This window comes from Chlorocebus sabaeus, chromosome 19, assembly GCF_047675955.1.
Source record: "Chlorocebus sabaeus isolate Y175 chromosome 19, mChlSab1.0.hap1, whole genome shotgun sequence".
Lineage (NCBI taxonomy): Eukaryota > Metazoa > Chordata > Mammalia > Primates > Cercopithecidae > Chlorocebus > Chlorocebus sabaeus.
The window spans coordinates 26,968,250-26,985,485 of NC_132922.1; the positions used below are offsets into that span (position 1 = coordinate 26,968,250).

Here is a 17,236-nt window from a genome sequence, read left to right on the forward strand (position 1 = left end):
CCTGCTCTATAATCCCCCAGACTTCTGTCCCCTGCCACTCCTGGGCCCTCCACCTGTCCAGGTTTCTCCTGTTCCCAGGTGATGCAGGGGCCAATCTCTTTGCTCTGATCTATCTAGACCTGTGTTCTGTTGTGTCTCAGAAGACAGGATTTCAGGGACTTCAACTTCCATTTTTTCTGCTTCTCTGTATTTCCTAATTTTGGTACAATGATAATCTATTATTATTATTATTATTATTATTATTATTTTTGAGACAGGGTCTGGCTCTGTCACCCAGGCTGGAGTGCAGTGGCACAATCTCGGCTCACTGCAACCTCTGCCTCCTGGGCTCCAGTAATCCTCCCACTTCAGCCTCCTGAGCAGTTGGGGCTAACAGACACGTGCTAATGCCCCGCTAATTTTTTTCGAATTTTTGGTAAAGACGAGGTTTCATCATGTTGCCCAGGCTGGTCTCAGACTCCTGGGCTCAAGCAATCTGCCCGCCTTGACCTCCCAAAGTGTTGGGATTACAGGTATGAGCCACCATGCCCGGCCCAATTTTTACAGATATTTTTAAAATTATGTCTTACAGCAGTCCTATAAGTGTCAGAACTCTCATCTCATTTGACAGCAAGGATACCAGGACTCAAAGTAGTTAATGGCATACTTGAGCTAATGAATGACAGAGTCATTCATTATGCCAGCCAGAGTCAGGATTTAAATTCAGGGTCTTGGCTGGGCATGGTGGCTCATGCCTGTAATCCCGATAACGGAGGAGACCACCCCTCATATTGTCTTATGCCCAATTTCTGCCTCCAAAGAAAGCAGTAAAAACTAAAAGGCAGAAATGAAATCCACAGGCAGACAGCCCGGCGCCACACCCTGGGTCTGGTTAAAGATCAACCCCTGACCTAACCAGTTATGTTATCTATAGACTCCAGACGTTGTGTGGAAAAGCATTGTGAAAATCTCTGTCCTGTTGTGTTCTGTTCTGTTCTGATTACCGGTACACGCAGCCCCCAGTCGTGTACCCCCTGCTTGCTCAATCAATCACGACCCTCTCACACAGACTCCCTTAGAGTTGTAAGCCCTTAAAAGGGACAGGAATTGCTCACTTGGGGAGCTCAGTTGTTGGAGGTGTGAGTCTTGCCGAAGCTTCCGGTTGAATAAAGCCCTTCCTTCTTTAACTTGGTGTCTGAGGGGTTTTGTCTGTGGCTTGTCCTGCTACACCAACACTTTGGGAGGCCAAGATGGGCGGATAAGTTGAGGTCAGGAGTTCGAGACCAGCCTAGCCAACATGGCAAAACCCTGTCTCTACTGAAAATACAAAAATTGGAGAGGGGTTTCAGGATCATAGCAGACAGGAGGCAGAACTAGATTGCAGTACTGGACGAAGCAGCATGCGGAGGCTTGCACTATGAATTTTAGCTCCAAATCGACTGAAAGAACAAACCAGCAATCCTGAGAGGATCCACAGACCCTCTGAATGAAGCAGACCTGCTCCTGCAGGGCCTGGGAGACACCCCAAACACTGTGAGTGCCCCAACTATGGAAGTGGGAAAGGGAGACCCTCCTCTTCTGAACACACACACCCACTGGAGAAGCTGAAGGTCTGTTCGTGGGAGAAGTTTCTGACTTTTCCTGGAGCTGAGTCAAGTTAGAAAACTGAGCTGAGCAAAATACAGGGGTCAGAGGAGGCACAGAAAGGCCCTGGGAGCTCACTGGGTTCCCAAGCAGCCCATTCCTGCCTGGCACCACAGGGATCCATCAGGAGGGTGGCCAGAAAGCAAGGGGTAAAACTCCACAGCTCCACAGGGAGAAGGAACTTGCTAGCTGAACTTTGTAACAATTTGAATGGGGTGAGAGGCCTCCTGGCCAGAACCCAGGGGAGGAGGTGAATCTGGCTTGCAGACTTCACAGGCGGGGGAAGAACTAAAGCCCTTTTCTTTCACAGCTGGGAGGTGGAAAGCCTCAGGCAAGCTTTCAAGTTCGTCTAGTCGTGCCCTCCACCTGGAAACAGTCTTGGGGCTGTTTGTGGGGCTTGGTGGGAGTGAGACCAGCCCTTCATTTTGCATGGGAGCTGAAGGAGGTCTGGGACGGCTGGCTTTCCCCCACTTCCTTGACAACCTGCATGACTCAGCAGAGACAGCTGTGATTCTCCTAGCATAGTGCTGTCAGTGGAGTATTGAAGTCCCACAAAGGACTAATATACAGAATCTACAACAAACTCAAACAAAAATCAGTGAGAAAAAATTCCATCAAAAAGAGGGCTAGGGACATGAATAGACAATTCTCAAAAGAAGATACACAAATGGCCAACAAACATATGAAAAAAATGCTCAGCATCACTAATGATCAGGGAAATGCAAGTCAAAACCACAATGCGATACCACCTTACCACCTGCAAGAATGGCCATAATTAAAAAGTTTTTAAAAAGTAGATGTTGGCATGAATGTGGTGATCAGGCAACACTTCTACACTGCTGGTGGGAATGTAAGCTAGTACAGCTGCTATGGAAAACAGTGTGGAGATTCCTTAAAGAACTAAAAGTAGAACTACTATTTGATCTAGCAATCCCACTACCAGGGGATTAGTCCTTTGTGGGACTTCAATACTCCACTGACAGCACTATACTAGGAGAATTACGGCTGCCTCTGCTGAGTCATGCAGGTTGTCATCTACCCAGAGGAAAATAAGTCATTGTTTGAAAAAAATACTTGCACACACATGTTTATAGCAGCACAGTTCACAATTGCAAAATCGTGGAACCAACCCAAATCAATCAACAAGTGGATAAAGAAAACTGTGGTATGTATGTGTGTGTATGTGTGTGTGTGTGTGCGTGTGTGTAATACTACTCAGTCATGAAAAGGAATGAATTAACAGCATTTGCAGTGACCAGGATGACATTAGAGACTACTATTTTAAGTGAAGTAACTGAGGAATGGGAAACCAAACATCGTATGTTTTCACCGATATGTGGGAGCTAAGCTATGAGGACGCAAAGGCAGAAGAATGGACTTTGGGGACTTGAGGGGAAGAGTGGGAGCGGGGTGAGGGATAAAAGACTACAAATATGGTGCAGTGTATACTGCTCAGGTAACAGGTGCACCAAAATCTCACAAACTGCTACAAAAGAACTTACTCATGTAACCAAATACCACCTGTACCCCAATAACTTATGGAACAATAAAATAAAATAATAAATAAATAAAATAAAAATACAAAAATTAGCTGGCCATTGTGGTGCGCACCTGTATTCCCAGCTCCTTGAGAGGTTGAGCCGGGAGAATCACTTGAACCTGGGAGGCAGAGGTTGCAGTGAGCAGAGATTGCGCCACTGCACTCCAGGCTGGGTGACAGAAGGAGATTTTGTCTCAAAAATAAAGAAATAAATAATAAGACTGGGCATGGTGGCTCATGCCTGTAATCCCAGTGCTTTGGGAGGCCGAGGCTGGTGGATCACCTGATGTCAGGAGTTCGAGACCAGCCTGATCACCTGAGGTCAGGAATTTGAGGACAGCCTGACCAACATGGTGAAATCCCGTCTATACTAACAATACAAAAATTAGCTGGGCACGGTGGCACACGCCTGTATTCCCAGCTACTCAGGAGGCTGAGGCAGGAGAATCACTTGAACCACCCCGGAGGTGGAGGTTGCAGTGAGATCGTGCCATTGCACTCCAGCCTGGGTGACAAAGCAAGACTCTGTCTAAAAAATAAACAAATAAATTCAAGATCTTTCCACTGTGCTCCCCCCAGCATGCTACACACACACACACGCGCGCGCACACACACACACACGCACACACACACACACACAGAGTTCAAGCCCATATAAATCTGGTTGTCTATGGATAAAAGTCTTGAGTGATCCCCAGGACAGCGATAGAGTTGTGTTTTCCAAACCGCGAATCTTCTAATTTTAGCATCTTTTGCAATCTGCACAGGCTGATAATTTCCCAAATTATAAAACCTTGGTTTCTTTTTGCTTAACAGCTTTTTCCTCACTTTATCACTTTCCTCTTGCTTTTTACCATAAACAGCAAGAAGAAACCAGGCTTCACCTTCAACACTTTGCTTGGAAGTCTCCTTAGCTAAATATCCAACTTCGTTGCTTCAAGTTCAGCCACCACATAACTGTCTAACACAATTCAGCTAAGCTTTCTACCTCCCTATGGGCTCCCTTTATAGGAAATGATCCTCCTTCCTCCTCTTTCCAGAAACACATTTCTCATTTCTTCAGTCCTTAGCAGCAGCATTTCCTTTTTTTTTTTTTTTTTTTTTTTTTTGAGGCAGAGTCTCGCTTTGTCGCCCAGGTAGAGCACAGTGGCGCAATCTTGCCTCACTGCAACCTCCGTCTCCCAGGTTCGAGCAATTCTCCTGCCTCCGTCTCCTGAGTAGCTGGGATTACAGGCACCCACCAACACGCCCAGCTAATTTGTGTAGTTTTGGTAGAGATGGGGTTTCGCCATGTTGGCCAGGCTGGTCTCGAACTCCTGACCTCAAGTGATCTGCCTGCGTCGGCCTCCCAAAGTGCTGGGATTACAGGTGTGAGCCACCACGCCCAGGTGGAGACCAGAAATTTAAAATGGATTTCTCTGGACCAAAACCCAGGTGCCAATAGGGTTGCACATCCTCCAGAGGCTCTGAGCGGGGAATTGGTTTCCTCGATTTTTCCAGCTTTTGGAGCTGCCTGTCTTGGGTCGTATAGTCCCTTCTTCCATCTTCAAATTCCACAGTGTAGCGTCTTCAAATCTCTCTCTGAGTCCATCTTCTTCGGCCTTCTGTGTCAAATCTCCCGCTGTCTCCTCTTATACAGACACTTGTGATTGCATTTAGGGCTCACTCAGATAATCCAAGACAACACTTCCATCTCAACATTCTTCATTAATTCTGCAAACTTCCTTTTGCCACAGAAGGTAATATTCACAGGTTCCAGAGGTCAGGACTTGGATATCCTTAGGGGTCATTATTCAGCCTACCACGGGAAGGAAAGAGAAGGTGTCCCTGTGCTATGGTTTGAGTGGGTCCCCACAAAGCATGTGTTGGAAATGTAATCCCCAATGCAACAGTGTTGGGAGGTGGCGCCTGATGAGACTGTTTATCTCATGAGGCCTCCACCCTTATGAATAGATTGATGTGGATTCTAAAAGGACTTTGAGGCTGTGAGTTCAACCTCTTGCTCTCTCTTACCCTCTCTTTTTCCTTTCACCATGTGATGATACAGCAAGAAAGCTCTGGCCAGATGCTGGCCCCTCAATCTTGGACTTTCCAGCCTTCAAAACCATGAGCCAACAAATGTCCACTCCTTATAAATTATCACTGGGTGTGGTGGCTCACGCCTGTAATCCCACCGCTTTGGGAGGCCGATGCAGGCAGATCACCTGAGGTCAGGAGTTCGAGACCAACCTGGCCAATATGGTAAAACCCCATCTCTACTAAAAATACAAAACTTCGCCCGGCACGGTGGCTCATGCCTGTAATCCCAGCACTTTGGGAGGCCGAGGCGGGCAGATCATGAGGTCAGGTGATCCAGACCATCCTGGCTAACACGGTGAAACCCTGTCTCTACTAAAAATACAAAAAACTAGCCAAGTGCAGTGGTGGGTGCCTGTAAATCCCAGCTACTCTGGAGACTGAGGCAGGAGAATTGATTGAAACTGGGAGGGGTCCCGGTGCCAGGGACCTTACCCATTTCCAGGCGTCGCCCTGACCCAGAAACGACTGGGCCCCGCCGTCCTGGAAAGGCCCCAGCGCACGGACATCTGATGGTTCGTTCAGTTTTGTTTCTCGGCTCTGCAAGGCGGCGGAAGGGAGGGAGCGAATGGGCTCCTCTAAAAGGGATCTTAGAGTTTCACCCAGTTGGATGTGACACTTGCAGGTGTCCCAGACTGGTGGGAACCTTGACTGGAAGGCTGGGGTTAAGGATGAACTTTCTACCATCCCCTGCACAGCAGCTGCTGCCAGACAGCGGGAGCTCCCGCTTCGTGCAAGGGATGGGGCAGGGAGCTTGCAGCAGCCGCAGAAGGCAGGAATGACTGCGCAGGAACCTCCTTTCTTCTCCCTGAATCCCAGCCCTGGCATCTCACCACGGGGCACAGTGATGGTCCAGGGCTGGGCCCGGGACTCTAGCAGAATCTTTCAGAGTTTCCCATCCCTCTTGGCCAGTGGCCCAAGTGACTGAACCAGAACGCTTCCTTGGGGAGTTTTGAAATTGGAACTGGAGAGAGGAGCTCCCTATGGGGAGGTAAATGGGAGCTGGGGCCACCTGTAGTGACATTTCCTGAGTTCATGGAGTAGGCGAGTCTCAGAGAGAAAAGCTGACTCAGAGAAAGGGAGTGGTAGCCAGGCGTGGTGGCCCACACCTGCAATCCCTCAGCTCGGGAGGCTGAGACCCAAGGATCACTTCAGGTCAGGAGTTTGAGATCACTGTGGACAACATAGGGAGACCCTGTTTCTCTCTCTCTCTCTTTTTTTTTTTTTTTTTTTTTTTAAGACAGAGTCTGGCTCGGTTGCCTGGGCTGGAGCGCAGCGGCATGATCTTGGCTCACTGCAACCTCTGCCTCCTAGGCTCAAGTGATCCTGCCACCTCAGTCTCTTGAGTAGCTGGGAATACAGGCATGCGTCACCATGCCTGGCTAATTTTTGTACTTTTTGTAGAGACGGGGTTTCGCCATGTTGCCCAGGCTGGTCTTGACGTCCTGGGCTCATGTGATCAGCCCACTTTGGCCTCCCAAAGGGCTGGGATTGTAGGCATGAGCCGCCGTGGTGGGCCCAAGGTTTTTTTTTTGTTTTTTTTATTAGTGGGGTATGGTGGTGTGCACCTGTAGTCCCAGGTACTCCAGAGGCTGTAGGGGAATGACTGCTGGAGCACAGGACTTGGAGATTGCAGTAAGCCATGATCATGCCACTGCACTCCAGGCTGGGTGACACAGCAAGATCCCAGGTCAAGAAAGAGATAGAGTCCGGGCGCGGTGGCTCATGCCTGTGGTCCCAGCACTTTGGGAGGCCGAGGCGGGCGGATCACGAGGTCAGGAGTTGGAGACCATCCTGCGTAACACAGTGAAACCCCGTCTCTACTAAAAATACAAAAAATTGGCCGGGTGTGGTGGCGGGTGCCTGTAGCCCCGGCCTTTGTGGCAATGGAGCAGCTCTCCCTGGAAGATTGGTGCTGACGGAGGTGATGGAGGTGAAGCTCTCCTACCCACCTGCCCTCTGGGGAGACTCTGGGCATGGGGCTGAGCCCCAACCCCAGCTGTCCTGTCTTCCCTGCCCACTGCTGTTGGCTGTGACCTCTTCCAAGACTGGCCCAGGCTGGTAGTGTGGCGGACCCATGTGGAGGCCGCCCTGGATACTGAGCTCTTCCTGGAGGCCCACAAGCTCATTCTCTAGCCTCAGAACCACAGTGAGGCTCGGCGGGACCCCCAGCTGGCCCAGAAGCAGGTGCAGTTGCTGCAGGAGCGGCTCCGCTGAGTGGGTGTAGCCCCCTCCACCGCACCCTGCTGTCTGCAATAAACACACTGCGTGCTCTTCGCTTGTCTCCAGGCTTACTCTGTCACTGGAGGTGGGGTCAGTCCCATTGCTGAGCCTAGACATATTGGATCACACAGCATAGAGTGAGTGGCACTCAGTCCCCCACGTGGGGCTCTAGTTACTTTCCTGGGCCACCAGGTGCACAGTCTGGCCACTGCAGCCCCAACCCAGGCCAGGAAGTTTCCGGGCTCCTCTGCATGGCACACACTGGAGGATTAATTAGTACAGGAAGGGTATAACCACCATTTTTGGGGTATGGGCCCGATAACTTACTTAGCTGACATTACTGTGGGGTGATAGGATGTGGTGTATTAGGGAGCACGGAGAATTTTGGATTCTCATGGGTAGGTTCAATTCCTGTAATTTGAGAAATAAGAGGGTTTAAATCTCTGTAATTTATTCTATCAAAGTAACTCTTTTGTGAGACATATTTCTTATGTTTGGGGTGGGATGCTGGAGGTTAGGACTGGCATGGAGAAATGTCACATGAAAGTACTAGTGTGAGTGGTAGAAAACTTTCATAGGAGATGTATGAGCTGATCCTAATGGGATCGGGAGCATGATGTTCCAATTCATTAAAAAAGGCTTGTTAAAATGAGAGTTCCAGTGATGAAATTTGTGGTATAGAGTTCTGGCATATATATGTTATGCAGTGCTCCTAGGAAGACAATAGTGGTTACGGTGTTTATTATTTATTGTTTATTTATTTTTTGCCCTAGGGCGAACGTGGCTTTTATTTCCTCTCTTAGGGAAGGAGGGGAGGGGAGCTTTCCCAGGCACATCAACCTAAGGAAGGGGTGGTTGGGCCCCCAGCAGCGAGGGGCTGGAAGAGCTGATCATTTGGAAGAAAGGGTTCGTTCTTGTCCATTTCCTGGCCTTCAGCTGCAGGGTATGCTGGCAGGGGTCACTCCCCTTGGGGCAGCAGCTCCTGCATCAGCAGAGGCAAGGAGCTACCTGCTGGTGTTCACAAGGAGGAGGGGGCAGGTGCCCTGAGTGAGGGAGAGAGGGCTGGGGTGGCCAACCCCACGCCAACGCCTGCCCAGTATGATCATTTTCATAAGGTCTGGCTGGTGGGACTCCTCCGGGAAGGGCCTGAGGGGTCCCTTGGCAGTGCTCCACGCAATGGCTGGTGCTTTAACTGTCCATCTCAAACTATGCTTCTTCACCGCCCACCCCGCTTATCTTCTGGACTATTGTGCAGGTGGCCCTGGTTGGCTTCCGCGGAGGGGGATCATCACTGGCAGAGCTGATGACCCTGGGAACGGCAGGCTGATCCCTCGGGGGTGTTTTGGTCACGGGTCAGTTTTGACACTCCATCAGGAATTTCCGGTGGTAGATGACCCTGGTACCTCCTGGGGTGGTGCTGAAGAGCATGCCGCCGGGGGTCAGTCATGCTGTATTCCCCGGGCGGGCCGGAGCTGCATGCCTTCGCCGAGCACCACCTGGCAAGTGGCGGGGATGGCCCGGCTTGGGGTCTGACTGCAGCTACTGTCCGCAGACATGGTCTCCTGTGTGCTGCACCCGGGAACCTCTCGCGGCCCTCAGGGCATTTATTATGATGATATTTATGTACTCTGCTGTAGGCAAATGGGCCTGCAGCATATTTGACATTAAAGCTCGAGACTAATTCTGATTCCCCCTCTGTTAGGTCGAAAGAGGCTCAGTTGGTTTCTGCTGGTATGGAAATAAATCATATTACGGCCAGAGCTCATGATAGTAGGAGCAGCCAGAGAAATTCTTGTGTTCCAATGAGTATATACAAATTAAAGGAACCACTTATTAATAGGACTGCTAGGAGGATAATAGCTAGAGTGACTTCATATGAGATTGCTTGGGCCACTGTGCGTAGTGCACCTATTAATGCATATTTCCAATTAGATGCTCCTCCTGATCACAGGATAGAGTAGACAGCTAGGCTTGACATGGCTAATATAAACAGGAGGCCTATGTTAACATTAACTAGAGAGTGGGGTATAGGCAGAGGGATTGATGTGAGGAGGGCAATACATAGGGCTAGAGTTGGAACAATGATGTATGAGGGTGTATTTTTATACATTATTGAACATTATACAACAATATGTTATAAGTTTTATTGCATCTGTGACTTTTATTGCCGAGTGCCCCCTGACTTCCTGGTGGTGGTGTCCCCACTACTCCCGAAGCTCCCAGGCTCCTGTGTCTCTTTCTCCCAATTCCTTTCTAGTCTAGTTCAGGCTCCATTCACCTGTGGATACTCCCACTCTCTACTTCTGGAATCTTCCAGGGATCATTCTTAGTGCCTCCTCCTCATTCTGGACCCTGCAAAGCCCCTTTCGTCAGATTCTGCAACGCAAGTCGAGCCATGGGAATTCCCAGGCATAATCCCTTCTCAGACAGGGTGTCTGTGAGGTGGTGCCACGGGGCACAGGCACATGTGGAAGAGGGAGACTAGGGTCACAGCTGCCACACCTTTGCCACAGGTCTCTTGCCAGCGTACTCCTGGGCCTCCTTAGAATCCTTGCTGCCGTAAGAATTGCAGGCTTCCTGGCCTTATGACAACACAAAGGGAAACAAGAAGTTTCCCTGGGGAACACAGGGTCCTGGGTCCAGATTGGAGAGGCCACAGGGCCAGGGACTCTGGCCAGACATAGGCCCAGGTCTGTGGCTGGCCAGCTGCGGCTGTGGGGCCCGGCATGTGTCTCAACATGGCCCTGGAGCTCTACATGGACCTGCTGTCAGCACCCTGCCGTGCCGTCTACATCTTCTCAAAGAAGCATGACATCCGGTTCAACTTTCAGTTTGTGGATCTGCTGAAAGGTTAGCTCCCCATGCTGCCCAGCAGGCCTGGTCCTGGGGGAGGCAGGGCACACACATTGGGGCTTGTTTTTTTCTTTTTCTTTGTTTTTTTTTGAGACAGAGTCTGGCTCTATCACCCAGGTTGTAGTGCAGTGGCACGATCTCGGCTCACTGCAAGCTCCACCTCCCAGGTTCATGCCATTCTCCTGCCTCAGCAGGAGGTATTTGTGTCTCTGGGAATCTCAGTTCTCTCTCCCCTGGAGTCCCACAGCCTCAGACCTTCCCTGCCCCTCCCAGGTCACCACCACAGCAAAGAATACATTGACATCAACCCCCTCAGGAAGCTGCCCAGCCTCAAAGATGGGAAATTTATCTTAAGTGAAAGGTAAGTCTTCCCCAGGGCCCTTGCACCATCTGTCTCTGCTCCTCCTGGGAGACTCAGTGCAAGCGTTTGTCTATTTCACCATGGGAAACCTCACACATACACTAAAGGAGAGTGAATACTAACTAATGAGGGGCATGAGGAACCCCACAAACCCATTGTCCAGCTCCGACTGTTGCCAACCTGGGGTCCATTTTACATCATTTCTATTCCCCGGCCTCCCAGACATCCCATCATTCCAGTCATAAATGTTTAGGGGCCAGCTCACACCTGTAATCCCAGCACTTTGGGAGACTGAAGCGGGTAGATGGCCGGAGCTCAGGAGTTCAAGACCAGCCTAGCCTGGACAACATGCCAAAACCCGCATCTCTACAACAAATATAAACATTAGCCAGTGTGGTGGTCTGCACCTGTAGTCCCAGCTGCCCAGGAGGCTGAGGTGAAAAGACTGCTTGAGCCCGGGAGGCAGAGGTTGCAGTGACCCAAGATTGAGCCATTGCACTTCAGCCTGGGCAACAGGGCAAGACCCCATCTCAAAAATAAAAATAAGTAAGTGGCCGGGCGTGGTGGCTCACGCCTGTAATCCCAGCACTTTGGGAGGCCGAGACGGGCGGATCACGAGGTCAGGAGATCGAGACCATCCTGGCTAACACGGTGAAACCCCGTCTCTACTAAAAATACAAAAAAAAACTAGCCGGGCATGGTGGCGGTGCCTGTAGTCCCAGCTACTCGGGAGGCTGAGGCAGGAGAATGGCGGGAACCCGGGAGGTGGAGCTTGCAGTGAGCTGAGATCCGGCCACTGCACTCCAGCCTGGGCGACAGAGCGAGACTCCGTCTCAAAAAAAAAAAAAAAAAAAAAAAGTAAGTAAATCAATCAATCAAATGTTTAGGAACATACCCCTCAGAGATAAGAGTTCTTTTACAAAAAAAAAAAGCAACAGGCTGGGCAAGGTGGCTCATGCCTATAATCCCAGCACTTTGAGAGGCTGACACGGGAGGATTGCTTGAGGCCCGGAGTTCATGACTGCAGTGAACTCTGCACCACTGCACTCCAGCCTGGGCTAGGAGAGAGGGTAGGAACACTACATTACCATTAGGATACCTCATAAAATTAACAATAATTCCTGGATTTTATCTAATGTCTGGTTCCTGTTCAAAACTCTCTGATTATCTCCTAAATATTTTCTTGGCAGTTTGTTTGGATCAGGATCCAAACAAGTTCTGAATCTTGCAGCCAGTTGCTGTCTCTCCCGCCACTCTAATCGGTAGCTCTCTCCATGCCCTGACCTTTTTACCTTGGCAAGGTTGCTGTTGATGATAATAAAGGAGCACTTGTCCTGTGGAGGTTCCCACACCAGTCATCAATCAGCAAGGCCTAGGACACCCCTCCGAAGCATGTCTCCCCTCCATCCCCTTCCCTCTGTCCCCATGACCTCCACCATTCCCGGACACCACAACCTTCCCGATAGTTGCTGGCCCCCCTGTTGTCCATTCTGCCCCCTCGGGCTCACCCTCCATCCAGCACCAGATAGATAGATCCTTTCATGCGCTGGCTTATACAACGCCTAATCTTAAGGATTAAGTCCATAACCTCCCTGCATCTCCTGGGGCTACCCTCTGTGGCCTCCACAGTGTCTCTTGCTGCCTCGCCACTCCCCAACCACCCCCACCCTCCTTCCAGTTGCACCCACCTACTCTCCGTTCTTCAGATTCACCTTGCTGCCCTCACCCTGGTATTTCAGCATGTGTTTTCCTTTGTTGGTTTTTTGAGACAGAGTCTTGCTTTGTGGCCCAGGCTGGAGTGCAGTGGCACAATCTTGGCTCACTACCACCTCTGCCTTTCAGGTTCAAGCGACTTCTGTGCCTCAGCCTCCCAAGTAGGTGGGATTACAGGTGTGTGTCACCACACCCAGCTAATTTTTGTATTTTCATTTTAGTAGAGACAGGGTTTCACCATGTTGGCTAGGCTGGTCTCCAACTCCTGACCTCAAGGGATCTGCCCACCTTGGCCTCCCAAAGTGCCAGGATTACATGTGTGAACCATCGTGCCCGGACTGTTTCTGTTTTTCAAAAAGGACTTGCTCCTTCACCCAAGCTGGAGTGCAGTGGTGTGATCTTGGCTCACTGCAGCCCCAGATTCTTGGACTCAAGCGATCCACCCGCCTCAGCATCCTGATTTGACACGTGTTGTTCCCCTTGCTGGCCTACTCTTTGTTATACCACCCGCCCCCAACTCCTACTCACCCTGCAGGGCTCCTTCCCTGCCCTTACTGACTGTCAGACAGACAGCTCTGGTGAAGGCCTTTCCCGGGGCCATTTGGGCTCCTTCTTGCTCTGGAAGCCCCAGCAGTTGGGCCCAGGGCATATTGGGGTGGTTGATGTACTGGCACTCAGGAAGGCAAGGGCAGTGCTCCTGACCGGCCCTTTCTGCAGTGTGGCCATCCTCTACTACCTGTGCCGCAAGTACAGCGCTCCATTACACTGGTACCCGCCAGACCTGCACACACGTGCCCGTGTGGAGGAGTTCATGGCTTGGCAACACGCGGCCTTTCAGCTGCCCATGAAGAAGATAGTCTGGCTCAAGGTGAGCAGGATCACTTCCGGGGCCTGGGGACAAGGGCACAAGGGAGTCAGGGAGGCTGGAGGCCAGTTCTGGCCCTGCTGATTGCTGGTGAACTCTAGTAAGTAAGTCTCCCTCCCTCTCTGGGCCTCATTTCCTCAGTTCCTTTTCCTGCCTGCCTTACGGAGCTGTCAGGGGTGTGGACTGAAACAATGGGCATGAAAGAGTCTTATTAGGGCGAGGGGAAGGGCATACAGGAGGGGCTGATATGACTCACCCAGGACAGCATTCGAGGCATTTCATTCCGAACTAGAGAATCTCACCATCGAAAGGCCCAGAGAAGGCCGGGCGTGGTGCCTCACAACTGTAATCGCAGTACTTTGGGAGGCTGAGGCAGGCGGATCACTTGAGGTTAGGAGTTCAAGACCTACCTGGCCAACATTGTGAAACACTGTCTCTACTAAAAATACAAAATTATTCACTGTGTGTGGTGATGGGCACCTGTAATCCCATCTACTCAGGAGGCTGAGGCAGGAGAATAGTTTGAACCCAGGAGGTGGAGTTGGCAGTGAGCCAAGATTGTGCCATTGCACTCCAGCCTGGGCAACAGAGTGAGACTCCATCTCTAAAAAAAAAAAAGAAAGAGAGGAAGAAAAAAGAGAAAAGGCCTATAGAAAATTGGAAGATGACAAATAACCAGTACATGTGTTCCTACTTCGAATTCTATGCCTGTGATAGGCATCACTAAACAATCACAGGATTTACACCTGCTGAGTTCCCCAAATCCTTGTGAACACATGGTTCCCCACAACTTCCACCAATCAGAACTGCTACAAGAGGTGAAACTACTTTATGTCCTGGGAACTGTCCAATATCTATCCAGCAGACAAGAGTACACAGACCTGGCAGGGCAGGTGGCCCTGGAGTGCAGCCTCCTCTTCCCTCCTCTTCCCAACCCTGGCCAGTTGCTGATCCCAAAGATAACAGGGGAGGAAGTTTCAGCTGAGAAGATGGAGCATGCAGTGGAAGAGGTGAAGAACAGTCTGCGGCTCTTCGAGGAGTATTTTCTGCAGGATAAGATGTTCCTCACCGGAGACCAAATCTCACTGGCTGACTTGGTGGCCGTGGTGGAGATGATGCAGGTGTGGGGTGGGGTGGAGGAGGGTTAGACCTTGGGCAGAGGTGGGACTCCTCTGTGACCAGTGGGGCCATCACTTGAGGATAGGCTGGAGAGGCGGGAAAGGCAGGTAGAGCTCCCACGGGGGCTGTGGGAGCCAGGTCTGGGGGCCTGGGCTCAATCTGGGGGCAACAGGAAGCACAGAATGTTATCAATCAGGGAGGATCACAGTTCTCCACATTTGACAAAGATTCTTTGGTGTGGGAGGAGCTGGAGCTGGAGGGTGAGCCTGGGATAGAGAAGAACACTGCATTTTCTGGTCAATCCACCAGCATCCCAGATACCGCCTCCTCTTACTGGACTTGCCAGGAAATATTCACTGGTGCCCTGGGGGTCCTTCTGGCCCTGCCTCTTTCCCAGAGCTCCAGACAGACAGCTATGGAGGACAGCTCTCCTGGCTGGGTCTGAGGGGCATCCACTGTGCATTTGGAGTCACACCTGAGTGTGGGGCATTTATGTGGCCTCTCCATGCAGGGGAGGGTGACCAGTTCTGCCTCTCAAGACACTGGCCAGGGTCTAAACTGGCCATCCTGCTCACCAGCTAGGGCACTGCACACTGACCAAAGAGACTAATTTTCATATCAGTCAGAGCTATGCCCAGGAGGAGGCACCTGGGATCCTGGTGGCTTGGCCAGGAAGTGCAGTGTTCTTTTCCTCATCCCAGAGATCTCTGGCTCATATGAAAATTACTCTCTTTGGTCTGTTTGCAGTGCAGACCAGCACCAGGAAAAATCATTCTGGCCTGCCCTGAGGGCTCAGACATATGCTTCGCCCCCACCCCTTACATTTCACCCACCACCCACCCCTTCTTGGGCTTCCCAAAGACCTTGGGTGCAAGGCCAAAATCCAGAGTAGACTGTCTTAGTGAACCAGCCAAACTGCAGGGTAGACTGTCTTAGTGAACCAGCCAAACTCCAGGGTGGACTGCTTGCCAGGTCTCCCATTCTAGCCCTTGAGGCTGATCCCAGTGGGAAGTTAAACATGGGGGAAAAAACCTGAGTTCTCTCCCTCATGCACATATACACCCCTGGGATAAGGGGTTTCCTTGGAAGAAGGTAGGATTCATGCGAAGTCACCATCTGGAGAAGTGGGAGCTGCCTGGGCCGGGAGCCCTCTCAGCATGGTCCAGAAGGCTTAGAGCAAGAAGACCAGTGACTAAGGACCCTGAGGGATTCTGGATCCTCCATCCCCAACTACATCTAGTACATAGTCTGTAACCCAAAGCTCAGGCCTTGGGGGTCAGCAGCCTAATTCTTTGCAGAGGCGGATGTTGCTGGGGGAATGGGGGGCTGAGGCTATGGGGAGGACTGAGGTGGGGCTGGTCCCCAGGCTGACCACATCTTCCTCTTTGTCTATCCACAGCCCATGGCAGCCAACTATAATGTCTTCCTCAATAGCTCCAAGCTAGCCGAGTGGCGCATGCGGGTGGAGCTGAATATCGGCGCTGGCCTCTTTAAGGAGGCCCACGATCGACTAATGCAGTTGGCCAACTGGGATGTTTCAACATTGGATCCGATGGTCAAGGAGAATATTTCTGAGTTGCTGAATAGGAGCAAGTGACCCTAGGCCCAGCTCATCCTGCAGGGCCTGGCTGGTTTAGCAATCTGAGCCACCTTCCTCAAAGGAAATGCTAAGAAAAACACAAACACAAACAAAAAAACTGTTCTTTGCCTAATAAAGAACTGGAACAACCATCACAGCTGCTGAGCAACAGACAGTCGGCGCATGCATAGGGTCTGATGTGGGAGTGGTTGGTGGTTCCAGATCCTTCCAGTGTCCAAAAAGAATTTTAAAAGTAAAGGGTTAATATGGTTACATTGTCAGTAATAATAGTTGGTGACTTCAATACCCCACTTTCAGTAATAGATAGAAAAACTACAGAAGATCATCAAGGAAATAGAGGACTTGAAAAGCCCTATAAACCAATTGCACACACTAGACATGAACAAAACATTCTACTCGACAAGAGCAGAATAAGCATTCTTCTAAAAAGCACATGGAATATTCTCCAGTATAGAACATATATTTGGTCCTAAGTCTCAAATTTAAGAAGATTGAAATCATACAAAGTATGTTCTCTGGACACAATGGAATAAAGTTAGAAATCAAGATCAGAGGGAAAAGTGGAAAATTAATAAGCACATAGAAATTAAACAACACACTCTTAACCAATGGGTCAAAGAAGAAATCACAAGGGAAGTTAAAAAGTATCTTGAATGAATAAAAATGAAAACACAACATGCCCAAATTTATAGGATCCAGCAGAAGCAGTGCTAAGAGGAAAATTTATAGCTGTAAACACATAAGTTAAAGAAGAACAATCTTGAATCAATAACCTAACTTTATACCTTAAGGAACTAGAAAAATAAGAGCAAACTAAACCCAACACCAGTAGAAAACAGGAAATAATAAAGATTAGAATGGAGATAAATGAAACAGAAAATAGAAAAACAATAGAGAAAATCAATAAAACCAAAAATTGGATCTTTGCAAAGATCAACAAAATTGGCAAACCTTTACTTAGAATAGCCAAGTGAAAAAAATAAGGCTCAAATTATTCACCAAGAAAGAAAGTGCAGGCTGGGTGCAATAGCTCACACCTATAATCCCAGCACAGCAGAAAGCAGAGGCAGAAGGATCACTTGAGGCCAGGAGATTGAGACCAGCCTGGGTAACACAGTGAGACTTTTTTCTAAAAGAAAAAGAAATTGTTTTTAATTAGCTGGGTGTGGTGGTGCACGCCTGTAGTCTTAGCTCATTGGGTGGCTGAGGTGGAAGGATCACTCGTCCAAGAGTTCAAGGTTACATTGAGCTATGATTGCACCA

General features: G+C 49.9%; 1 protein-coding gene and 1 pseudogene across 1 annotated transcript; one reads left to right on the forward strand and one right to left on the reverse strand.

Moving 5' to 3' along the window:
* Window positions 1-8,650: 8,650 nt before the first annotated feature.
* On the reverse strand, window positions 8,651-9,018 carry LOC103223613 (eukaryotic translation initiation factor 4E-binding protein 1 pseudogene; annotated as a pseudogene).
* Window positions 9,019-10,188: 1,170 nt separating this feature from the next.
* On the forward strand, window positions 10,189-16,984 carry LOC103223035 (glutathione S-transferase theta-4). The gene is made up of 5 exons (XM_037995379.2): window positions 10,189-10,312; window positions 10,589-10,676; window positions 13,107-13,257; window positions 14,199-14,375; window positions 15,773-16,984. Exons 1-5 carry the CDS (start codon window positions 10,189-10,191, stop codon window positions 15,968-15,970), a joined length of 738 nt encoding a protein of 245 aa, XP_037851307.2. The 3' UTR covers window positions 15,971-16,984.
* The last annotated feature ends 252 nt before the right edge of the window (window positions 16,985-17,236 follow it).